The following is a 24,896-nucleotide window of genomic DNA, read 5'->3' as shown; positions in this document are numbered from 1 at the left end:
GCTCAGCGGGACGGGCGGAGCTGTGGGTGCGCATGCGCGGGGTGCGCCGCACCTCCGAGGTGCGATGGTGGGGGGCGAGGTGGGATGTATAGGGTTATATTGGGATGTATAGGGTTGTATTGGGCTGTGTAGGGTTGTGTTGGGCTGTATAGGGTTGTGTTGGGGTGTATAGGGTTGTATTGGGCTGAGTAGGGCTGTATTGGGCTGCGTAGGATTGTGTCGGGCTGTATAGGGTTGTATTGGGCTCTGTACTGGGCGCTGTATTGTGTTCTGTGGGGTTATAGCCGTGTTGCTGTGTGTCCATCCTTCTCATAGCTCTCAGCCGGCCCTCAGGCGATGTGTCACCCCCTGCCTCGCTCTAAATGTGCCGTGCTCAGCGTTGAGCCCCGGCCCTGAGGTGCTGTCAATGATGGCGGCCTTGCCCTCAGCTGCTCCATGCCGCTCTGTGCGCTCTAAGTCCTCCCGTCCAGCAGGGGGCGCTGTGTCCGCTCACTCCTCTGCCGGGCTGCTTGCATCGTTTCCTCCAGGCCGGCAGGGGGCGCTCAGCCCTGCGGCCCAGCTGGCGGAAGCGGAAGCGCCCGGCGGGGCGTTTGGGCAGCATCGCCGCCGCGGAGCGACGTGAGTAGCGGGGCCGGACGGAGCCGGCGGGGTCGGGGCCGCCCGGTGCGGAGCTGGAGGGGCACAGGGCACAGGGCCTGCAGGAGGGGGGGGGTCATCCCTGCGCTCACCCCGGACTCACGGCGCCTTGTTGTTCGTACCGGGTTGTTTCTTAAGGCTGCGCTTCGTTTCGTGTCTCTTTTGTTGGGAGGGCTGTGTGAGAAGTAGGTCAGGTTGAAAAAGGAGGTTTTTCTTTGTTGGAATCCTGTGAAGTAGCTGGAAGTTGCTTTGGTTCAGATGTGAAGCCTGGTGCCTTGTCTTCAGCTCAGTCAGAGCAGAGCACTGCGCTGTGTGGGATTTGCCTTTACAAGGTTTAAATTTGGGTCTGTTTTTGTGTTGTAAATGTCTCAGGACAGAAGAATTGCCTCCCCTTGTTGTGTTTGGATTTGCAGAATTGAAAACGTGCTTCTGATTGAGACCTGCCCTGCTCTGCTTTTAGTGTTTTGTGTTAAAATGGGCTGGATCCAAGTCATCTCTTTGTCTCATCAGTGAGGAGCAGCAGGAGAAGCCGGTCCATCAGGAGCTTTATCTCAGGTGGCTGTGCTGGCCGAGCCCATGCCTTGAAATTCTTCGCTCCTTTAGTGCCTGTTTACTGAGTGCAGGTGCTCAGTTTGTTTCTTATTAGCATCTCTGGCAAGCTCAGACCAGCCAGCTCAGCCTGTTCTATCGCAGCACGTCAAACAGTTGTGCAGCCTTTCCATTTTATATATAGAAGAAACAAACTGCTTTGGAGGGTTGACAATCGTCACGCCTTGCTGTCTTTGTTAATGAATTATGTGTAGGAGTTTATAGCTGGGATCCTTTTGGAGTTGCACTCAGATCTTGGGTTTATGGTTTTTCCTACTGCCAGATCTCTGGGCTGTTTTGTCTAGCTTAGATATGGTTTGTAAAGCTTAGATATGCTTTGTAAAGCATGGCCAGCTTCAGGAGGAGATATCTTCTAATTGAACAACCTGCTCAGGAGGATGAGATGCTGCAGGTCAATCGATTTGGGAAATGCTCGTTTCACTGTGTCCCCTTCCTTTTGGAAGAATCTATTCGGAGCTGGTAATTGTGTGCTTGTAGATGATATCATGGTGATGGTATTGCTCGACCCTTCACAGCTTTGAAAGGAGAAATTCCAGGTGAATGATGGCCTGTTGTGTATGGCCAGTTGGTTCAGAATTAACTTTGAATCCTGTATCTGCTAAGCAGTTGGCTGTCCCAGTACAGCCCTTATCAGTCTTTATTCTGATATCAGTGTATCAAGCTAACTTTGCTTTTCACAGGGTGGATGAATGAAGTATGAGCTTAACAGGGAAGGTTTTGTCCCCTTCATGAACTGAGCTGTTGAGGGGTGTTAAAATAAAGAGGCAAACACCAGTAAGTCTATGTGGATCTATGAAATTATTAGCCTTGTTCTGAAAGGCTGAACAATGACAGCCTGTTTTCCATAGCAGAAATCTGTCTCCTTTTCCTGCTAGGTTTTCCACGTGAACTAGTGGGTTTCTCATAGGCCTTTTACTGTGTTGTGCTTTGGGAGCCTGATGTGAATTTTGGCTGGAGAAAAGTGCTGACCCTCTGGTGTTCTTTCTTCCCCAGAAACATGCAACATGGCAGCAGCCATGGAAACTGAACAGCCAGGCCTTGAAGTCTTTGAAACTGCGGGCTGTGAGGAGCAGCTGCAGAGAGAGGAGCAGCCAAAACCTGAACCTTTCTATGTAGAGAGACATTCCTGGAGCCAGCTTCGGAAACTGCTCACGGATACACGGAAATATCATGGGTATATGATGGCAAAAGCCCCACATGACTTCACGTTTGTTAAGAAAAATGATCCTGAAGGACCTCATTCTGATAGGATTTACTATTTGGGTAAGTTTGCTGGTGTAGCCTGTGCCTTGACTAGACAGTCACTGTAGTGAATGGTTGTTTGGATTTGACTATTTCTCAGTGCACACCTGATTCCCTCTGGGTTGGTCTCCATGTGCCTTGGCAAGAGCAATCAGAAATGAGTAGTACAGAGAGAGAAGAGCAGGAAGGGGGCATTCGGCCCTTCATAAAGGTGCATCATCTTTGAAACATAGGCTGCACTGTGCTGTTTTCCAGCCAGGGGAAATAACAGAACAGACCTTTTTGAATTTAAAAGCTTATAAACTAAAAAGATCTCTGACCATCAAGAAGACAAGGTTATTCCTCAAGCAGCGTGTGGTGAGCCTGACTGTAGTTCTTTGTTCTCTGCCTTCTCTGTGAGTTGCATTTCTGAGAAGCGGGGACTTCTCAGTGCAAGGCTGCATTGTGGAGACTGTCAGTAGTTCCTCTGGTAGGAATGCCTGTGAAGCTGTTTCTCAGCATCTTTGGAGAGTGTTGGAATTATTAATAGAAGGCTAATATACGTTGTTTCTTTCCTTTTTGACAACAGCAATGTCTGGGGAGAATAGGGAGAACACGCTCTTCTACTCTGAAATTCCAAAAACCGTGAACAAAGCTGCTGTCCTGTTGCTTTCCTGGAAGCCTCTCTTGGATCTTTTTCCGGTGGGTCCAGGTTGCTTTATTACATCTTAGCAACACATCGGAGCTTTGAGGTTGCACCTACAAGTCATTACTGTGGTCTTGAATCATATGTGTGTATTTGGTTAACTCTGTGACCAGCTCAAAAACAAGCGTAATTTTCTCTTCGGTTTCTGGACCTACGGCCTGTGTGCGTCATAAAAGCTGTGTTCCTCCTTTGACAGCAGAGATTGCAAGTGCTAATTTGCATCATGTTCTCTGCTATGAGATCCTGGGCATTGCTGAAGGAGCCTGCGGTCTCCAATAATCACTGTCTTGCAGGGGAAAGCAATGAGTCCCCCTGATGACCTGTCAGTGGCTCTGTGACTCATGCTGAAGCAAGACATCTCCTTTCCACTCCAGGATGTGTGTCCCCTTCTCACCTCTGTGCAAAGCGAGCTGCACGCATCCCCCATGCACCATAGCAGGTTGGAGGAGGCAGGACATTTCCTCTGTGGAATTAGGTGTGTTGTTTTCCCATGTTATTTCCTGAGGTTGTCAGCCAGACATAAAATTCGTGCTGTGCTTTCCTCCCACTGTGTATCTTTGCTGAAGTTAGTGAAGGCTGTCATACTCATTCTACAAATAATAGACCTTCTGTCTGATCTTTCTCTTACCATCGTACATTGGAAATAATGCCAGCCTTACTAAGGGAGAAGAGGCTCCCAGGTTTGCAGTTCTGTAGGATATGGTCAAGGGCTGCACCTACAAGTTCTCATAGCAAAAGCACAAGCAGGAGTGGGCTCCTGGCTGTCAGCAGGATTCTGGAGGAGGAGGGTGTCTGTGCAGCCATCTGGTCTTGGAAGCTTGGCGTGCAGAGATGCTCTGACAGTATTGTAACAAATGCAGAGCAGAGGTGTTGATTGTGCTTCTCTGCCCATATTCAGGCCGTCCTGGACTATGGTATGTACTCTCGGGAAGAGGAGTTGCTACGGGAGAGGAAGCGAATTGGCACTGTTGGGATTGCCTCCTATGACTACCATCGAGAAAGTGGCACCTTTCTGTTTCAGGCTGGGAGTGGAATTTATCATGTAAAAGATGGAGGCCCTCATGGATTCACTGTGAGTCTGTTCATCTCTCTGTCTTATACAGTACTTCCTGCCCCTGGCTGGAAGCTCCTTTGTTTCAAAGTAAAAGCAGAATGTGAGGTTCTGCTGTTGCTGTACTGACATGGCAAGTTATTGCTGCATTAGAGGGGCAAATGGCCTTAACCAACCCTGAAATGTGGAGAAATCCTCTGTAGGGATGCATTGCCATAGTTATAGGAATTTGGATGGAGAATGAAAAAGAAATGGTAGAATCTGAGGTGGTGAGGCAAGTCACTGGATCTTCTGATTTTTTATTTCTTTGTTTTCTTTTTAATCAATATAAAGGAGCATGAAGCCTGTGATGCTCTCTGCTCTTTCATGTACTCAGAAGTTGTATCAGAGGCAGCTTTTGTTCCCAAGCTGCTGTGGTTGTAGAGACCTTCTGGTTATCCAGTTCTGTGACTGTTTCATTACTCACTATTCTTTTTTCTTTCCTTCTTTCAATCAGCAACAGCCTTTGAGACCCATTCTGGTGGAGACCAGTTGTCCAAATATCCGGATGGATCCTAAGCTTTGTCCAGCTGATCCAAATTGGATTGCCTTTATCCATAGCAATGACATCTGGATATCTAATATAGAAACCAGAGAAGAAAGGAGGCTAACATTTGTGCACAATGGTAATTCATCCTGAATTAAAATCTCTGTACCTCCTCTGCACTTGTTCTTGCTGTACTGAATTAAGTAATGGCACCAGGATTTCTTCTAAAATCTGAGGGGATGGCAACTGTTTATTTCATCTGGGATTTGATTGTCACGTTCTGTATGTATCCAGTGCTAATGCTGTAGGATAATTCTCTTCCCAGTACCACTGGGAAAACCAGAATCAGGCAAAATGAGGTATTTGTTGAGTAGATACAGAAAGGCTTTTCCTGAAGCACATATTTTTTATGTCTTAGAACAGTCGTTTTTGTGTGGAGTAGCTGTGGGTGGATTAGAGCTGGAGGAAAGTTTCTGCCAGCCGAGTCAGGCTGCAGCTTTTTAGAGACAATATAGACAGTTTCTGAATAGCACTGTGGCTTCTGCTGGTGCCCTCATGCCCAGTCGCTTAGGTTTGTGCTTCTTACCCTCTCCAAATCTGCTCTAGACACGTATCCTGGAGGAAGGAAAACGGACAGCTGTGGGTAAACCACTTCTTAAAATCCAGCACATTTTGTAATTGACGCATGCTTCTTGTATTGAAATGGCATCATTTAACTTGTAACCAAATTGACATTTTTGAAGCTTTACAATAATACTTGAGCTAACTTAAAAGTTAGTTATTAAAATATTATGTAAGTACATTAAAAATAAACTGTAGCAATGACTCCTTCTCAGATGGTAATTATTTATGGAGCGCTGCTAAGTTACCTCCAGGGTAACAGGAAAAATATTGAAGCCCTATGGGTAGGGTTGAGATGTTATGTAAGTCTGTTACTTTCAGTCTGTACAGTGAATGAAATGCTGATCATTTTTTCTGACTGTTGGTACTTTTGGTATCAGTTCTCTGAATATTTTTGCTTTGATTTCCTTAAAGCTTGTGGTTCCCATTTGCTGAGCTCAGGTAGAGAGAACATTTACTTTCTTGGATGAGTGCATGGAAAATTGAGAGACTAATTGGGTAGGAGTAAGAAAGGAGGATGAGGCTTTCCTTTCCTAGAAGAGGCTGCTGTGTCAGAGAGGATTAGGTCTTCCCAGATAAATCAGCAGGGTGGGGTGAAATCAGTTCTGCTGAGAAGCCAGATTTACGATCACGTCATTGTTCTGCAGAGACTGAACACAGGCTGTGTTAGGGATAACGCAGAACTGATTTGATTCTGCAGTGCCTCATGAACTAATTCTTTTGTGCCTTTTTTTTTTCTTTCTTGAGAACTTGCCAATGTTGAGGAAGATCCAAAATCTGCTGGCGTGGCTACTTTTGTGCTGCAGGAAGAGTTTGACAGATACACTGGCTATTGGTGGAGTCCAAAGGCAGAGCCAAGTAAGTGTGTTGGACACAGTGTGCCTGACAGGCACAAATAGTGGCTGCCATGCTGTGCTGTCCAGGGAAAGTTATTTCTTCTTGTCTTTACCCAAGGTAGGAACCTTATAGTTCAAGAAGAGCAACAAGTGTCTGCAATGGTGGACATGTTAAGGTGCCCTCATTAGTCCGGGTTACTGGGTGAAGAGTCTTTCCTTCTCACAATAGTGATAGGAATTGCATGAGAACTTGGTGCACGCAGATATTCCTTCATCCTTCAACCTGCACGTTCTCCTGGGAGAGCACTGGTGAGTGCAATAACCAATTCTAAGAGTTGCTCTGATCAGGAAATGTTAATTCCTTTACAGCACTGAATGGGGGGAAAGTTCTTCGAATTCTTTATGAAGAAAACGATGAGTCAGAGGTGGAAATCATCCATGTCACGTCGCCCATGTTGGAGACAAGAAGAACAGATTCCTTCCGGTACCCCAAAACTGGTGAGACCCAGATGACCTTGCGTCTCTGTTTCTGGGAGATACTTATTTTATTCTACGTGCCTTATGCTGGTGGTAGAGCAGGGGGGTGTTGTAGGCATGACATGTAGTCCTTGAATTAGAGTTCAGGTAGTGGAAATGTATGTGGAAAAACTTCTGCCCTGGAGGTTTGATTAGTCACTGGTTCCTGTGTTGATTTTTCCAGCCATGAGGTTACTAAGAGCTCAGTCTGAGTCCCTCAGAAGTTGGCAGAAACCCTACCTGATTGTCACTATTTTGGAGCTGCTGTCTCAGGTCCTGGCACAGAGAAGCTGGTTCCTGTTACAGCCTGTCGTCTCTGAGGGAATAGCTGCAGAATGATCACATTTTGGTTTTCTCAGGGGGAGGGAGGGATCCTGCCAACTGCTGGCAGTGTCCTGGTAGCTCTAAAGGACTCTGAGCTCCATGAATGCACTTGGACTTGGAAAATTGTGCTTGTATACAGACTATGAGGGAGAGCCTCTGCTGTCATTTTCAAACAGTGAATGATGTGAAGGCTTCAACAGTAAAGGAGCAAGGGCAGACTCAAAGCATATCAAGTGCTTCTGGAAGTGGGCAAATAAGACTCATGCAGACCTGCTGAGCAGTTCACTGTGGTGTGCCAGGTGAACAGGACAAGTTTAAGCAAGCTGACCTTTGCTCTTCTGAGATTTTGCCGCTGTTTTTGCAGGACATGTTGATCACATTATGAAAGTAGTTCATTTTTTTCTTCTTACTCTTGAAATCATTTTGTCTTTTTTTTATTATCAGATCATGTAAATTCCCTAATCCTTTGGGAAAAGTTTTCTGCTTATGATTCTGATTTACTCCCTTTTAAGGAGCGGGAAAGGCCACGTTAGCCTGCAAAACAAGAGGTGACTTCATGTTTTCCAGTGCTAGTGTACACTTACATTTTGTGAGGGTGTTTTATTTTACTTTTATTAAGTGCTGAAACTAAGCAGTGTAGGAAAATCAGGCAGCCAAAGCCTAAATGCCTTTGAAAACACAACTGTGTTTTAATCTCTGGAGTCAGTTTCCAGTCAGAACCACGTAGGCAGTAGCTTTTTTGGGGTTGTTTTAAGGGCAAACTTTGAGGTGGTTTGTTACCGGGGAGAAGATGAGTACTTTACTAGGCCAGGACTGTGGCTTAAAGCAAGTCATTTCACCTCAGTGTGTGTGTTTTTTATGAGCTGATGAAGTGAAAACAGCACTGAGAATGTTAAAAGTATGTGGAAGCTGCTAAATGGGGCTTCTTAGATCGCACAACAGTTTGATTCTTTATACTTCACCTCTGCTGTGCAGCAGGCCATGGCACTTAGCACTGCAGGTGCTGTACGTCTGTGTTGTTGAGGCTTTGTATAGTTAGGTGGATTCTCAGTGTCCAACACATTAAAGTATTGTTCCACTTTTCATTCAACAATATCAACTGAACAGTAAGCCAAAGCTTGCTTTGTCCTAATCACTCCTGAGCACGCACTTCCAGGTAGTACATGCATGCTTTGTCTGTGGGAGAGAAAACTGACTGACAGTAGTATGGCTCTTGATCAGAGCTGTTTGTGGGCTTACATCCACCAATTCTGCTTTGTGTCTGTAGTCTCTTTTTTTTCCCTGCTTGATTCTCTGATGTGTGCAAGCAGGCTGTTTGATCAAAGAGCATTTTGCTCTTTGCCTGTTCCAGTTCTGTATAACAGCCCAGTGATCCACAGTTCATGCGTGCCCTCTTGGAAACAAACAGTTGGTGCCTGACTGCTAACCTCTGTTTTTATAGGTACAGCAAATCCAAAGGTCACTTTCAAGATTTCTGAAGTGGTGATCAATGAAGAAGGAAGAGTAAGTGCCATGTTCCTCTTGTTTCCCAAATCAATTTGATTTCTGTGACTCTGTGGTGAAAAATCACTTTTCAGTATAAATGATCTTTCTTTGTTGTGTTAGCTTAATGGCTTACCTGGAGGCAACGCTCTTGTCTCGTTCCTTGTAGATACTTGATGTCTGTGTGTTCTGCAGTATTTCTCAAGGACTATTTGATGCAGCTGTAGAGTATTTTAGATGTGAATGGTTGGTCTTTGTTATGTGATAGATGTCTCGATTGGTTGGATGCAGACAATGGAAAAAATTGATTGCAAAGAGAATATATCTCCTTGTAAAAGCATTAACATATGGGGAAAGATGAGCTTTGCTTTCACTCCAGGAATTTTGAACAAATGCAGAAATTTCCATAGGCCAATCCAGGTCTTTGGACAAGATACAGCAACCTCCATACATTGCTGGGATCCTCTCTGCTCCTGAGCTGCTTCAGCTCATCGACACTCACCTGCTGGGACAGCAATGCTGATGTTAACCAGCAGTCAGGGAAAGCTGTCAGGATCCTTGGGGTACCACTGTGATTTATCCCAGCAGGGACAAGCTGCAGAGCTGCGTATCAATTAGAACCATATTGATAACTGGATGCCGTGCAGGGTGTTCAACATACAGCGACAAAAACACTTTACAAAACAGCTTGCTACAAATCACCTTCCCTTTGTATTTTACATGGGGAAACTGGTCATTCAAGTGACTTATTCAAGACATGTGATGGATTTGCAAGCAGAATCTGTATTCCTCAAGTCCCAGCCCTTGCTGTGCTTGCTGGTAATGAATAGCTATGCTACTGTTCTGGTGTCTGGCTGCAGGTGGGGTGAATGCCCTGTATTGAAAGGACTGAACAATCTAAATTGCATAAGCTGCACAGGAGAAGTCTTCTGTGTGCAGACTCTCGTCGTGCATGAAAACTGATTGTGTGGGTTCATCTCAGTGTCACTGAATTACTCCTTTGTCAACAGATTGCAGATGTTGTGGATAAAGAGCTAGTTCAGCCGTTCGAGATCCTCTTTGAAGGAGTAGAGTACATTGCTAGAGCTGGGTGGACGCCAGAAGGAAAATAGTGCGTATGTTAATCCTGTCTCTGCTTAGAGGGTTTGGGGCAATGCAGTTAGAAGCAGAATTCAGTGGTCTTTGTCTTCCTCCAGCTTAAGCCTTCTTTCATTTTTTCATTGCTGCAACATTTGTATAAAGAAGGCAACTCCAACAGTCCTTCTCTCCTCTGACACCTGGCCCTACTGCTTTGGGAACAGGCACTCACAGCCCTTGATGTGTGTGTCCTCTCAGCATCCCTGTGAGAAGGGAGTGCAGTGCTGTTATCGCCCGGAGAGGCTGAGTGACTTACCATGGTCACACAGGAAGTCTATGGCCGAGGGCAGAAATGAGCCCAGGTCCCCTAGGCTGGTGCCCTAACCACTGGACCACCCTTGCTGACCAGACTTACTGATCAGAAAACCTGCTACTTACATTTGCATGTCATTTTTAACCCTGTAGATGATGTAGCGCTGTTTCTAACTCACCAGAAGCTTCTCCATAATTACACTTCTCCAGCTCTTGACTCTAAAGATTTCACTTTTTTCCTTTCCTATATATATATATATATATTTTAAATGTGGAAGAAACGCAGGGACACATTTGTTCCATTGTCTTGCTTTTTTTCAGGGTTTTTATTAGAGCTACATGTAAAGTCATCATCATATGGCAGGGTCTGCTGCCAGTTCATTTAGGTGCCAGTATTACTCTCTGCCAGGTACAGATTTAAACATAAATATTGACACGTATCCTGAGACATCAGTTCTTCATTATTCCCTTTGATTTTTCTCTTCTCTTTCTCCTTTAAAGCACAATCCAAATCTGGGGGAATAGAATTAATTAAACTTTTCAACTAACGATGCTTATGCAATATTGTAATGAAGAGAAATAGTTATGGAAGAGGTTTGTTTTTGTGGGTGAGATTTTACATGTGGTTTTTTTACTTCATCTGAAGTTGAACATTTGCGACTCCCCCGAGATGCCTAATGCTTGTGTGCTTCTTTTGAGGTGTTTCAGGCCTCTCATGTTCATTGTTGTATGTTATTTTCTCTAATATCTGTCTTCTCAACAGCGTCTGGTCCATCTTACTGGATCGTTCCCAGACTCGACTGCAGATAGTCTTGATTCCCCCTGCATTATTCATCCCAGTAGAAGATGATGCAATGGAAAGACAGAAACTTATCGACGCTGTGCCAGATTCTGTTACACCTTTAATTATTTATGAGGAAACAACAGACATATGGATAAATGTAAGAATTTGAATTTCAGCCTTGTCTGACAGTTTGTTGTTCAAGACCCTGTGTGTCGCACTTGGGCTGTGTTGTGCTGTGCTGCCTAGGAGAGTATTCCTGTTGTCCAAGTTCTGTGCTTATGGCAAAGAGCTGCTGTAAAAGGCTCTTAACACATAGAAGACAAAACGATGTGTGATGTAAAAGCAGAGCTGCTTTGCTTGAGGCCACTTAGTGATCAGAGAGCTGGGAACAGAGCCCATGACACTGGTGTTCCAAGCTAACTCCATTCCCACAGTGTTACCCACTGTCCTCCTCCAGCTTCTTTGTGCAGTTCACCAGCAGCAGTCCCAGCAGGTAAAGTATTCATCAGCCATAGTGGGGAAACGTGTCTCAGGAATCTGCTAACAGTCAGTAAAGTTCTCCTTAACCACATCTATTCTGGTGGGATATATTCCTGTGTGATATTTGTGGAGGTATTCTATAGGGTCTGAGCTCTGTGAGATTACACACTTGTGTGCTAGGCTGACAGTGCAGAAAGGAGTGCTGCTGGTGCTTGTGCTGATGGGTATCTCCAAAGTGGCATCCTGCTTAGTAGTAGTGTGCAAGGTTTCAGGATGGTGCAGTATGTTGTCCTTTCTCCATGATCTTTCTGTCTGGAGTTGTTTTTGACCGGCAGCACTTACTGTGCATATACAAGTGCTCCTGATGCTTCAAATAATTGTCACTCAAAGCAAGAGCTGGCATCTTTGTGACTGGGAAAATGATGTCAGTTTATCTTCCTCTGAATAGCCCTCTGTGGGCTTCTAGGCAGCGCTGGGCAGAGGTGGCCACCAAACCCTGTCTTATTTCGGTTGGCCCTTGTATGCTGTCTGCAGAGCTGAGCCCACAAGCTGGAAAGGCAGGTGCAAAACAACTTAATTCATCCTGTGACCAGGATATAGGTTATCAAGCCTGGAGCTGTGCAGCATGTGGCTGCTGTTTGCAGACACCTCCTGGTTCTTATGCATTATTTGTTCTGCCGGTAAGGGACACTGTGCTGCAGCCTGCTGGTGTAACCTGTGCTGGACAGTTAGAGGTACTTAAGTGTGACTTCAGTGCCAAAGTCCTGCTGATAACACCAACGTGCTGTTCTGACCCCACAGATCCATGATATCTTCTACGTTTTCCCTCAAACCCATGAAGATGAGATAGAGTTCATTTTTGCCTCTGAGTGTAAAACAGGATTCAGACACCTATACAAAATTGTCTCCATTTTGAAGGAGAGCAAATATAAACGATCATCCGGAGGACTCCCTGCTCCAAGTAAGTGAATTTATTCTCTTGCTTTAATTGGGCGCTTGCTGCTGACTGGTGAGGAGATGAATGTCTTTCCAGGTGGCAGGAACTGCTAAAAACTCCTGTTGTTCTCTGAAAAGCACTTCACTGCACAGTCTTTCCTCTTGAAATTGCACAGGGGTTATTCTGTATGCAACGTGCCTTAGTTTTAACCCTGCTTCTTCCTTGCTGTCTGGAGGTAAAAGTTTCTAAAAAATCAGATGCCAGATGGGCTTCCCTGTGGTACTTTGAAATGCACTTAATTGACAGTGATGGGATTGTTCACTTCCTGACTGCAGTGGGTTAATCATTATAGCAATCACGTGGCTATCTCTGATGTGAGGGTCCAGTGTATCTAATAGATACTTATTGGTTCAAGACTTGGTTTTGGAAGTGAAACCAACATAATTCCTGTCAGCCTTTGCAAGCAGATCGTAGCAGAGAGGCTGATAGAAAGCACAGTTTGAACGCACTGTGAAGAGGTCTACAGAGGGCCTTTCTGTCAGGGGGCCCACTTGTTAGTCCCTTCAAAATGAACACATGTGCTTGGCAACAAGACCTGTGATATGGCAACTATTCAGAGAATTCCTATCTGCTCTTAAAAACAGTCATGGTATTGCTGTATAGACAGAGACGTTAGTAGGAGAAAATTAGTGACAGCTGTTGCAAGTGGAAGCGCAGGAAGAGTAATTCCAAGCCAAAAAAAAGCCAAGAAAATTCAATGCAAGGACCACAAAGACAATGTGCTTCCAGGCTGCAGTCAGGGTTTGCATGGTGGAGCTGTGCACAAAGCTCCTGGAGTGTTTTTTCCACAGTATGTGTTCTTTCATTTACTGTTTCACGCTGTGATACTTAATTTACTTGTTTTGTGCTGAAGGCTCTTGCTGAGCTCTGCATGCAAAAAAAGTGCACCTCATTTTACTGTAGGTCCTCGTTTTGTGCAATTGTTGGTGTGGGTTTTTTTCCAAGCAACATTATATTGGGTTCATTAGATTTCTACGAATGTATCCGATTACTTTTCCTTGCTGTATCTCTCTCATTCCAAAGCAAATGAAGCCATTTTATAAAAGCAGAGCTGCTTCCCAGCCCAAAGCAGAATTCCCCATTTTTGACACCAGAGATTCCCTTTGCACCCTTTACAATATTAAAAAAAGCAAGAAGCAAAGCTATCCAGGTGTCAATTTGAGAGCATCTGTGAATCCTTCCATACAGAGCTCGCAGAATGTTTAGTACCAGCTCTGATGTTTGTCTGCAGAGTTGGCAGAGGGGTGATTCCTCTGCAGAGCCACACTGATCTGAGCTTGAGTCTATCAGAAAAGCTTGGAAAGAGAAAGTGTCATTGTGACCGTGTTCTGTAAAATGTGTAAGTGTAAAACCTCTGTATTTGCAGGTGACTTCAAGTGCCCCATCAAAGAGGAGATTGCCATTACCAGTGGGGAATGGGAAGTGCTTGGCAGACATGGGTCCAATGTAAGTCTCTTCTCTTGCTGCATGGATATCTTGCAAGCAACACAGGAGTGCTGGAGACAACTGGCATTTGGTTTATTCCTTGCAGACTCCAAATTAGAGAAGCAGGAGGGGGAAGACTTGGTGGGGAAAGAAGGCCTGGGCTTTGTTTCAGCAAGAACTGGATATTGAGGATGTGTTGTTTTTGTTTGTGACAGATCTATGTAGATGAAGCCAAAAAACTGGTGTATTTTCAAGGCACGAAAGACTCTCCTTTAGAGCATCACTTGTATGTTGTTAACTACAAGAATCCTGGAGAAGTGAAGCGACTGACGGAACGTGGTTACTCCCATGCCTGCTGTGTCAGCCAGGTATCCATCTGCCCGAGGTCTGGGTAGGCAGGGCTGGCTGTGTTGTGTTTTATTGTCTAACGTGTCCTTCACCGATCAACAGACAAGGTAGTATTTCAATATAACAAAAGTAGATGTTATGCTGTGCTGTGTGCTTCGTATTGTACAGTGAGTGTGCAGCCACCTCTGGAAACCAGATTTGACCTCCTAGTTCAGGTTGCTCCTCAGCTCAAACAGGAGCTCAGGAAGGTTGAATTGTTTGAAACTGAGCCTGGCTTTTACATCTTCCAAACGATATGAATACAGGAAAAAAAAACAGATCCTTTTGCTTGTACCTCTGTACTGAGGAGTTCAAGATAACATTGTTTTCCTCTCTAGGATTGTGACATGTTCATCAGCAAGTACAGCAATCAGAAGAACCCACACTGTGTGTCCCTTTACCGGCTGACAGGACATGAAGGTGACGCAGCTCAAAGGACAAAGGAATTTTGGGCTACAATTTTAGATTCAGCAGGTAACAGAATTGTTAAGAAACTGCAGGATAACAATCAGGAGGGCGTGTGAGACTTGCCAGTATCTAATCTGACATTTGCTGCTGTGAGTAATTAGGCTTCTCTGTGAAAATGCTTGTATGGAAAGTTGTTGGAAGTAGAGGAGTGACATTTTCAGCTTGATGAGAGATGAGGATAAACCAGCTGTGAAGGAATTTAGAGAGGAAATTGCTAAGTTTCTACTGCCAGAGCCAATAGAAAGCATGTTTTACCATCAGTAGAGGGGAGTTAAGTGAGCTTGTTTACTTTTTAGCTAAATGCCTGTTAACGAGCTTCTGGGCCTCTGGGGAAAGCCACACACTTCTTAAGCAGCTCCGTGTTGCTGTCTGCTGGTGTCTTTGTGAGACAGCTCTTTTAATTTTATTTATTTTAAGCTTTAATTTTTCCGTTGTAGTTCTGTTACTTTTCATCTTGTTGCTGCTGTTCAGTGGAGAAGAGGAATGGGTGTGTGACAGGACAAGGAAAGCTCCCAAATGTCTGGGGCATTCCCAGCCTCTGCCTGGTCCTGGCCACATCCACTGCAAGAGTGGGAAAGCCGTGTTGTTGGGGATGCAGCAACAGTGGTGACAGAATGGGGCTGGAGTAGGGCTGCAGTATTCATCCATTCCCTGTTAATCCAAGCTCTTTGTGCCTTCCCAGGTCCTCTTCCTGATTACATTCCCCCAGAAGTGTTCTCCTTTGAGAGCTCCACAGGGTTTACACTCTATGGGATGATGTACAAACCTCACAATCTGCAACCTGGAAAGAAGTACCCTACTGTGATCTTCATCTATGGAGGCCCTCAGGTGAGTGCAGTCTGTCTGAGTGGTGGGGTGGAGCCTTTGGAACCTTCATTTCCATGACACAGAATGACTTCTTACTGAGGGGAAAGAGCTTAATTCACAGCAGACAACAAGCAGGGAGAAGGAATCCTAAAGCAGGGAGGAGGGATAATAAAAACAGTCTGAAATGGGGTAAACAGGTGACTGTGTCATTGTTCTTCTCTTCCAGGTGCAGCTGGTGAACAATCGATTTAAAGGACTCAAATACTTCCGATTGAACACCTTGGCCTCTTTAGGCTACGTTGTTGTTGTTATTGACAACCGAGGGTCCTGCCACCGAGGGCTGAAGTTTGAAGGAGCCTTTAAATACAAAATGGTAAGTGCAGCTCTGGGTCTGGTTCTTTATTTTTGGCCAGAGCCAGGTTGGAGTCCTGGTGTTACCTGACCTGAAGTCCCAGTCTGGCATAGAGATCCAGCATAGTTTGTGCAGTGCTACTTAGTCTGGGGAGGGAAACTGTGTGTAGTTGAGCAGTGTGAGTATGAGAGAGGAAAAATCCTCAGTGTGGGATCCATACAATGTATCCATAGTGTATCCATACAATGGCAGTATTTGAGTTTGCAATCTTGTCACCTGTAAGGGGAACTAGATCATAAAAGTCCATTCCAACTCAAGCTATTCTAGGATCTCTGACTCTCACCAGAAATACAGTTTTTATCTGGTGGCTCAGCATGTGTTTATTGTCTTAAGAAGGAAAGGAGAAGGAATTTCTGTAACATGCCCAGTACAGTGGAGTGCTGGTTTGTGGATGGGTGCTGTACAAACAGAAGCAGCAAATGAATGCAGGTTATTTTCAGAAGTCACGAGAATTGTCTTTTGTCTGGGTCTGATAATTTAGGTTTTCTCTCTCTTCCCAGGGACAAATAGAAATTGATGACCAAGTGGAAGGGCTGCACTACTTAGCGTCCCAGTATGACTTCATTGATTTGGATCGTGTTGGCATTCACGGCTGGTCCTATGGAGGCTACCTCTCTCTTATGGCTTTAATGCAGAGGTCAGATATCTTCAGGGTATGTTCGTACATCGAGTACTTATTCTGGTGGTGCAGACAGAATTTTTCCCTTAATCACGTAACCTCCCTGAGCTATTCACAGCACAAAGACAAGTGAGGACACAGTGCTCTGCCCGTTTCCTTCACAGTTTTCCTAGTTGGGCGAGTTCAGAAGAAAACCGTTGTTTGGTTTTTTTTTTTTTAGAATACCTTCCTTCTACTGTATTTCTAATTAGGCTTCCAGACTTTGGTCAACCTTCTGACGCTTCCCAGAAAATAGATCTTAAAATTTATTCATATTTTAAAGCTGGTGCTTTCAAACAAGTCACTGTGCAGTTTTATACCAGCATTTGGTGGACACTTCAAGAGCAGTCACTAGTTCTCTGTGACCTTGATTCAGTTCTCTGCACTTGTGTTTCCATCTGTAGCATGGGGATGAGATGTTTTTCCTCTGTTAGCCTGATGTCACTGTTGGGTTCTGAAGGGTGTCTGGGACTGGGGTTCACAGAGTCTGTACTGGAATAGGTAGGTGATTCAGCTTTCCAAACAGAGACAGTGCTACGTGCACAGCCCCAATAATTAATACTAATAGAGATGTCTCGTAACATTGAATTGCGTTTGTAAGATTAAGTGCTGCTCTTTCCCACCTCCCCGTGCAAGTTTGCAGCCATCATCCTCAGGGCAGTGTGGTTTGACTGCACCATCACTGTGCTTGTTCCTCAAGCTCCACATGAGCTCAGTATAATCCTGACCTGATGTGAAGGTGCTGTGCTGCCTTTGAGGCTTCTTGCATTGATGCAGGCTGGGTGCTTTTGGGTATCCAAGAAATGTAATGTGAGGGGAGTGTGGGGCAGTTCAGGTAGGCCGGTTTTCTTGAAACAACTGAGAGTCTGTTCTTGTGAGCTGAGGTGAGGAGGATCAACTGTTCACCCCATTCAGCTGAGCACAGAAGGTGTTGCCTCTGTGGAGCTGTGTAGAACAGCTTTAAGCTGGTTGGCTTCTGAGCATGCAGTAATGTAACAGTGCTGCTGTAACTTCACCAGCCTGAGGTCACCTTTGCTGAAGGTCCCTTATATAGTCTCAGCTGTTGCCTGTTTTGTGCCAGCTTAACTCTTTGTGCTGTGAATCAACCAAGGGAAATTACCCTGCTGAGAAACAGCACCACCATCTCTTCCTCCTCCCCTCTTTACTCTCCTTCTGTCCTAAGAGAATGGTTGCTTTGCAGAATTGATCTATTCCCTTATCAGTTTTTAGCAGTGTGTTCTGTAACAGCTGGGGGGCGACCTGGCCATGGGGAGAGGTGCTGGAAGGAGTTGCTTTTGGTTACAGAACACTGAAGTCAATGATGAAACTGTTGTTGGGCAAGTGTCAGAGGCAGAGATGTGGTGAGAGCTGAATATTGCTCTCAGCACGCTTTGCTCTTTGCGACTCTTCTTGCTTTGCCTAAATCCAACCTCAGTACTCTTGGGGGTTTGAACCATGATTTTTCACAAGTCCTTAAGGGTTATTATATTTTTACTTTTAAAAATACTTGTCTGGAAAAGAGTTTTGTTTAGTTTTTCACTGGTCTTTTTTCACAGGCCTCTCTGCATGCTGTTGGTAGCTGTGCAGAGGGGACTGCTGAGTGCTGGGGAGCTTTCAAGCCCAGTTTCCGTTAAATGTCCAGATGAAAGGTTCTGTGACTCCAACAGAGACCCCCATGTGTTTTGAACAAAATCCACTTACCTCCAGCAGGACCTGAAGGTGATGCAGCTCAATGTTGCTTCTCATTTGTCCATAGGATCTTTCTGGTTTTCGGCAGCTGCCTGGGCACAGGCTATAGCTGAAGCCTGCAGATGCACATGAGCTGTGGGAGTTCCGCAGACTGTGGACTGTAAGGGAGGGAGGGACATCCCCAGGTGAAGGTGTCAGGGTTGTCATTCCCTTCCTCATGCTTAGAGCCATGTTGAACCTGCAGGTAGCCATCGCTGGAGCACCCGTCACGCTGTGGATCTTTTATGACACGGGTTACACAGAGCGCTACATGGGCCACCCGGAGCACAACGAGCAGGGCTACTACCTGGGATCAGTGGCCATGCAAGCTGAGAAGTTTCCTTCTGAGTAAGTTTGGTTTTGCAAACTTTCCTTCTGCCATTTGTGTCAGGAATGGTTAAAGCCCCACAGACAGACATTTATTTCCCAGTTCTTGGCAATTAAACCTTGGAATCATAAATGCTGGTATTAAAACAAAAACTGCACTAATGAACTTAATAGACTTGAATGAACATTTGCATAATTACAGACCATTCCAAGTAATCTTTTTTATCCTAGCTGTAATTAAGACTATTTTTATGTCTAAAGAAATGACAAACCAGTTCCATGATTAGCAGTTTGGAGTTGCAGTAAGCTAAACAAAAGTTAGTTTATCAGCATACGTTCTGTGGGCTCTCAGTCTGTCAGCACAGGGTTTTCTGCAGAGCAGGGTGAGGCCACAGGCTTTCTTGCCAAAGAGATGAAAACCAGCAGTGATTCTGAGCGAGTGTTAAGCCATTGAGTTATCTGAGGTAGGAATTGCTTCTGAAAATAATGACAGTGTGCAGATAAAAGGTTTATCATGATGTGAATATATAGGAAGAGCTTGTAGAGGAGGAATGGGTGGGTTTATGACAAGCTGCAGCTCCATCCAGGGCAATTCACGATAGTGAAGTTACTGTCTTCAGTGGAGCAGTTTTTACTGTTTGCTCTTTTGGAAGGAGTGTTTGTGGGCTGTGAAGTGACTGGCAGCTTCTTGGATGCTATCTGGAAATATTTGTCTCTTGCTTTTTTCAGACCGAACCGTTTGCTGCTGCTACATGGGTTCTTGGATGAGAACGTTCACTTTGCACACACTAGTATTTTGCTCAGCTTTTTAGTGAGAGCTGGGAAGCCATACGACCTGCAGGTAAGGCCGGAATCAGGATGTGAAAATAGTGTTGTCTTTGCGGAGTACAAATTGAAACTTGTCTTGTGTCTGTGCTGGGCAGCTTGGGATTCCTGAGTAAAATATTTGTAGTTGAGTCTGCTGGCTTTTTGGGGTTGATTTTTTTTTTTTTTTTTAATTTGAAGGAAGTTTTATGAGTAAACCAAACAACTTTTAGGTCAATGAGCAGTTAAGGCTGCTCCCAAGGAGACCTACAGTTCGGAAGCTGTTCTACAGTGTCTGTAGTACTGAGCAGGCTGTGTAATTAATGTAGTACTAAGAGCAGGCTTATGTAATTAATGAAACCCTGCTGGTTCTGTGCAGATATAGCCCAGGTACTCTGCATTGTGCTGCAGAACTGGAAGCACGCTGATGTATGTGATGGCTCCAAGTAGGATCTGCCTCTGTTCAGCAAGGAGTTGCATCCAGCTGAGCACAAGCTGGATCAGAGGGTGTGCAGTGCATGTTGTCTCCAGGCTCGGGCAGTAGAGGAGGGGATGCTGAAATGCCAGCAGAGCTGGTGCACAGGGATGACGTGCATGTTTTGAACTCTGGAACCAGTTTAAATGTTGGCACCCAAAACTTTTGTGGGTATTCATGACTTTATTTTATATTTTAGATCTACCCTCAGGAGAGACACAGTATAAGGGGCCCTGAGTCAGGAGAGCACTATGAACTCCATCTACTGTATTACCTGCAAGAGAATCTGGGCTCTCGCATTGCTGCCCTGAAGGCAATGTAGGTGACCTCTGCAGAACTCTGCTCAGCTGGCTGCTGTACCACGAGGAGATAAGAAACTAGAGAAAAGAGAATGGAACTTTGCATTTTGGTGCCTGCCTCATGTACACACACGCATCCACACAGAGACACTTTTTTAAAGTAAATTTGGTGCCATGTAGGGAACTAAAGGATGGTGACCTAATGACTTTAAAGCTTAAGGTGTAAATAAAATCCGGTGTCTGTGGTGTGATGCAGTACCACGGGTGTTCTCTTGGGGGAGGAGCTGCAACTGAAAATAACATACTTCCACAGCACCAGATCCTGTTGTTTTAAAAAGACTCTGATCTAATCAGTGTGTTTTTACAGTGTGTTCCTTGGTACCATAACACTAGAAAATCTACTCCCTACACTGCAGGAATTTAACTGGATGGTCACAATGTGTACATTACGTTTTGAATGTCATTGTATAGCTGTTACGCTTTATAAATGGGACGTGTCTCACTCCAGAAAAGCTGGTACCATGTTAGACTCATCCCTGTCGAGCTACTGATTGTTTTTTACGGAGAAACACTTTTAAGCTGCCCTGAGAAGGTTTTCAGTTCTGGGTTCGGTTCAGCTGATGCCGGGTTCTTTTCAGTAATTACTTCCCTTCCCAGGATAAGTCACACTGTTTTTCCTTCCAGCAGACTGATAACCTGTCCTGCCTGTACTTGATTTCACCTGGGGAACTGAGGTGATGTTTTACTGTGATGTGAGCATAACAATCTTTTATTCTGGGATGCAAACTAATTTAAGGCAAATTGCAGAAACTTTGTACATTTTAAAAGAAGCTTAAAAGTGCAGCCCGTTCCTCGCTAACATTTTTCCCTGATGTTCATTCTGGAGCTGTTTTTGCAGTACTGTTTTCTTACTGTCACATTAGCATGATGTAGATATAATGCATCCTGTTACAGTTTTAAGATTCAACGCTCTGATTCAAAGGTCTGCAGAGGATTTGGTGAGGAGAGACCCTACAAACACTACACGTCGGGCAATGTGAGCTGCTTCATTTGATTTCCTGCTTTATTCAAGGCACTGTTTCCAGGCTCTGCTCAGTCCTCTGTTCCTGGGTCATTTCCAGCACTGCTGCATAGCATGACTGTGATGCTGTGTTTGAGAACCCCTTCCAGCATAGCTTAAGGTAACCCCCCTAAGCCTAAAGGATATGAAAGCCCCATTTTAGTTAGTGAGGTTTTAACTAAGCAGCAGGTTTGGCTAAAAAGTGTCTTATGTGAAGTCACTTTGAACTTGCAACAAGTTGTTCAAGATAGAAATCCATGGCAAAATGATTCTTTTTAATCCAGGGAATTCTCCCCTTGGGAACCTGCCTCTGAGACTCTCGTAAGTTTTAATGGTTTTCTTAGAAACCTAAGAACTTCCTTTCCTTCCCTTTTTGGTGCTAGAGAGAAGCTGAGCGTGGTTTTTCTTTTCATCTTTTGAAAACGTGGAATCACTCTCAGTATTCACACTCTTAGTTCTCCACATGTGCCCTTGTTATTTCCTCGCTGTGGAACTGTTCAGCTTGGCCATGAGACTCTGGGATTTAACACGATCTGATTGTATTGTATCACACCGCATCGTTTTACAGTCAGGCTGCTGAGCAGATGCATTGACGCTGTCAGAGCCACTGCAGTTACATGGGTGCTGAGTCTGTATGTGAGGGCAGGATCTGGTTTGGGGATTATGCAAACGATAGCCAAAGCAAATGGGTCTGCAGTAGGTGTGTGTTTCCTTGACACAGGAGTGTTTGGTTGGGGGGAAGGGGGGGCTGTTTTTCAGATCTCAGTGTTTTTTAGTGGATGAGCTGGAATCCCCTTAGTGGGTCAGTAAGAGCCTTACTGCTGGGACGGGGGAAAGGGCACGGCATGCAAAGGGCTCCTTCTAACATCTCCTCCTTGAGTAATGAACTGTGGCTGAACCTGAGCTGTCTGCTGTGGTCAGTGCTGAGAGATGAGTAATTGTGCTGAAGCTTTTGGTCTAGAGCAGCGTGGCAGGGAGTATAGAAAGGTAAAAGCCGTCACGATGGAGTTCTTTTCTGTTCCTGATGTGTTTATGCTGTATGATATATACATATATCTATATCTGTTCATATATACATATATGTATAAAATTACACGTGGATAGCATCACCTTTTCCAAGGTTGTTTATATTTTGTTCAATATTTAACTTGCTTTTGGGGGCGTTTCTGCTCTTTTTGTAGAGGTGAGTACCCTTGAATGTAAATGTTTACGATTTTTAAGACAAAATGGATCCTTTTGTGTAAAAAAGAAAAAAAGAAAAAGAAAAAAAGGCTTCATGAAGCAGTGCTTCTTTGGCAACTGAAGAACTAAATGTTATACAAGTAAACCAGGCTGGATTTTGATTTAGCACGGGATTGTAAGTGCTGACATAAACTTTAAAATAATGCATCTTTACTTTGTTTTAAATATATCTATTGGAGAGCAATTAAAGTGCAAAGCACTGTAAGGACTCTATTTTGCAACATAAATTACATATTCTTTCTTTCCTACAGGAGTTTTTCCTTTTTACAGCAGTCAAGCACTTTCCAACCCCGTGCTCTCTCATCCTGCTGAAGTGCTGGGAGGATTTATCAGCACAGCTTTGCAGTTCTGGTCAGAGATGCCTCGTGTGAGCTTTGAGATTGAGGTAGGGAGGTGCCGAGGGCTCCCAGGGCACAGATGGGTGCCTGGGGGTTGGATACAGCAGTGTGCTCTGTGCCCAGCAGGCACCTGCTCTGAGCAGGATGCAGCCTTCACTGCCCAGTGGATGGTGGTTTCTTCCCAGCAGTTGCACTGACATCTTTTGAGATAAATGTTTAAATTTCTTATACTTAGAAGAATACATGAAACGTGGGGATGTGAGCAGTGACGCTGAAGTTGGATGGTGATGCCAGCAGTGGTGGTGGCTGGGATTTGTTGGTGTCGTTTCTGTGTTAGCACGTTCTTTGTCCCTTCATACAGCAGCTTTCAGGATCTTTTTCCAAATGGGGTTTCACCCTTCACACAGGAATTGCACTCCCTACCCCGTCCCTTTGTTTCCAATGGTCTTTTATTCAGAACAAAATATAATTGGTAATTAACCAGAGCTGCTTAGTTTTTATAAGCTCTCTTAACTTCAAAATATTCGTTAATGAAATAATGATTTCAAACCTCGTGTAAAGCTTTGAAAATCAATTTGCTTCATTGTATCACAATGGAAAATGTATTCTCTGGTTATTAGTGCTGTTAGGGGGAAAGAGAGGGAAATACTTTGAGCAGAGATGGGTTCTGCTTCCTCCTGAGCACAGCATGTGTCTCACACTGCAGAGCTTGCCCAGCTCTGACCGTGGGGTCCCAACACCTTCCATGGGAGAAGCACCAGGTTGTGCTTCTGTGTCCATACACAAGGCTGTTTTGCTGCTGGCATGACATTTGGCTTCTGGTGTGGCAATAATAGAGTACAAGTGAATGAAATAATGGCCCAGATTAGGATACTGCCTTGAATTGCCTGTTTATTTGAGTAGCAGAACCTTGCAAAGACTTCTGTGCCCCCCTCGCGGGTCTTTGGGACAGTCCTTTTGCAGAGAGCCCTGGTGTGGTTTGTACGTAGATGTTCTGCACAGACAAAGTTCAGGTTTTTAATTCTAGAAGAAGTGCCTGCTGTTTGCATTAACAGAACTGCATGTCTCACCCCAGTGGGTTTATGGTCTCCCTCCCCCACCTTTCTAGCGACTTAGCTTTTAATCGTGTAAAGTGGAGACATTTGTTTTGCTGCTTTTTATTACAAAACCTTTGTGGCAATAAAGATGCTGCTAAATAAATTGAATTAAATGGTTTCCCCCCCCCACCCCCCTCCCCATTTTCAACTGTCTCTCTTCTTGATTTAGTAGAGTTTGTGGGTAATTAGATCTTCTTGCATTGTGCTGCGGAGGGCAGCAGTGATGGAAAATGTGCATGTGCATTCTCTGCACTTGTTGGGCCTTTGCTGAAAGCTCCTGATTTTTTTTTTTCCCATCTCTTGTGATTAATTGATATAAACAGGAAGTTTGGGCACTTGCTTGGTATAACCACACTCCTGCTCCTTCCCGAGTGCTGGGAGCAGCCCATTCTGACCCAGAATGGATGGTGGAGGGTGTAGGGTGGTCACGTTCAACAAGTTGTGTCTTGGTTTTGCTCATTTATTTATGACTTTTCACTCTTAGAGCAGGACCACCTGTTCTTGGCATGCTTTGGCTTGGGATGGACCTTAGAAAGAGCTGGTCCCAACCCCTGGTTGTGTGTAGGGTTGTCACCCACATGCTCAGGTTTCCCAGGTCCCCCATTCTGATGGCTCTCAGAAGGGAGCTGGTGACCAGCAGTGTGATGGTGCTTTGCATCTTCCTCTGGTGTTTGTGTAGACCCTTCCATAACATGGCAAAGCTTTCTCTGTAGTGTTTGGGAGCCCTCGTACAGCACAAGCTGGGCCACAGGCATCCTGCCAGCCCAGGGCCAATTCTAGGTCTCTGGCTGCTGCCCCTGAGCTGGATGTGCAGGCGTCCTCACCTTTACCAGGTAGCAGAGGGAAAGGATTCCCCTCACAGCAAGTGCTGTGTGTCTGGTGAATGAACTGCTGCAAACCTTGTGGGTGGTGGTGATTTTCATCTGTACGATGAATAAATTATGAAGTTGCTTCCTTAACTAATTGCTACCACTTGGGCTGACTGTACCTCTGGGTATGCAGTGGAAGCAAATATTTCTCTTTAAAATAGACTTTCTGCAGATATTTGAGCTGAGCAAGGCTGTACGTGCTCCTTGAGATGAAGAGTTTGCAGGGCAGAATGAACTTCTCATCCCAGATGGGACACCGTGAGGTTTTCCAGGAGTCACTGTGCTGGCTGTGGTGTGTGCTGCATGCTGGAGGCTGCCTGCG

General features: G+C 44.9%; 1 protein-coding gene across 5 annotated transcripts; it reads left to right on the top strand.

Moving 5' to 3' along the window:
- The first annotated feature begins 41 nt into the window (after window positions 1-41).
- DPP8 (dipeptidyl peptidase 8) lies at window positions 42-23,808 on the top strand. 5 transcript variants are annotated; one of them, XM_015873270.2, is made up of 21 exons: window positions 753-1,781; window positions 1,926-2,019; window positions 2,239-2,508; window positions 3,056-3,168; window positions 4,071-4,244; window positions 4,720-4,888; window positions 6,118-6,228; window positions 6,576-6,704; window positions 8,488-8,549; window positions 9,539-9,639; window positions 10,681-10,858; window positions 11,983-12,142; window positions 13,545-13,624; window positions 13,819-13,971; window positions 14,329-14,464; window positions 15,141-15,286; window positions 15,492-15,638; window positions 16,178-16,330; window positions 18,269-18,411; window positions 19,120-19,231; window positions 19,869-20,200. In XM_015873270.2, the coding sequence occupies exons 3-21, from the start codon at window positions 2,250-2,252 to the stop codon at window positions 19,989-19,991; spliced, it is 2,649 nt and encodes an 882-aa protein (XP_015728756.1). In that variant the 5' UTR covers window positions 753-1,781; window positions 1,926-2,019; window positions 2,239-2,249; the 3' UTR covers window positions 19,992-20,200. The 5 variants fall into 5 exon arrangements, 4 of the variants coding, with proteins under 4 accessions (XP_032302786.1, XP_015728758.1, XP_015728756.1 ...); XM_032446895.1 differs by lacking the exons at window positions 753-1,781; window positions 1,926-2,019 and adding an exon at window positions 42-59; XM_015873272.2 differs by lacking the exons at window positions 753-1,781; window positions 1,926-2,019 and adding an exon at window positions 517-618.
- Window positions 23,809-24,896: the final 1,088 nt, after the last annotated feature.

The sequence above is a fragment of the Coturnix japonica genome, chromosome 10, assembly GCF_001577835.2.
Source record: "Coturnix japonica isolate 7356 chromosome 10, Coturnix japonica 2.1, whole genome shotgun sequence".
NCBI lineage: Eukaryota > Metazoa > Chordata > Aves > Galliformes > Phasianidae > Coturnix > Coturnix japonica.
This window is presented reverse-complemented; position numbering and strand designations above follow the sequence as displayed.

Excerpts from the sequence above, each read along its gene's own strand:
- DPP8 (XM_032446895.1), top strand. The coding sequence starts at position 2,250 with ATGGCAGCAGCCATGGAAACTGAACAGCCAGGCCTTGAAGTCTTTGAA. Across the intron at positions 8,550-9,538 it reads TGATCAATGAAGAAGGAAGA|ATTGCAGATGTTGTGGATAA; the intron begins GTAAGTGCCATG and ends CTTTGTCAACAG. Across the intron at positions 19,232-19,868 it reads GGAAGCCATACGACCTGCAG|ATCTACCCTCAGGAGAGACA; the intron begins GTAAGGCCGGAA and ends TTTATATTTTAG.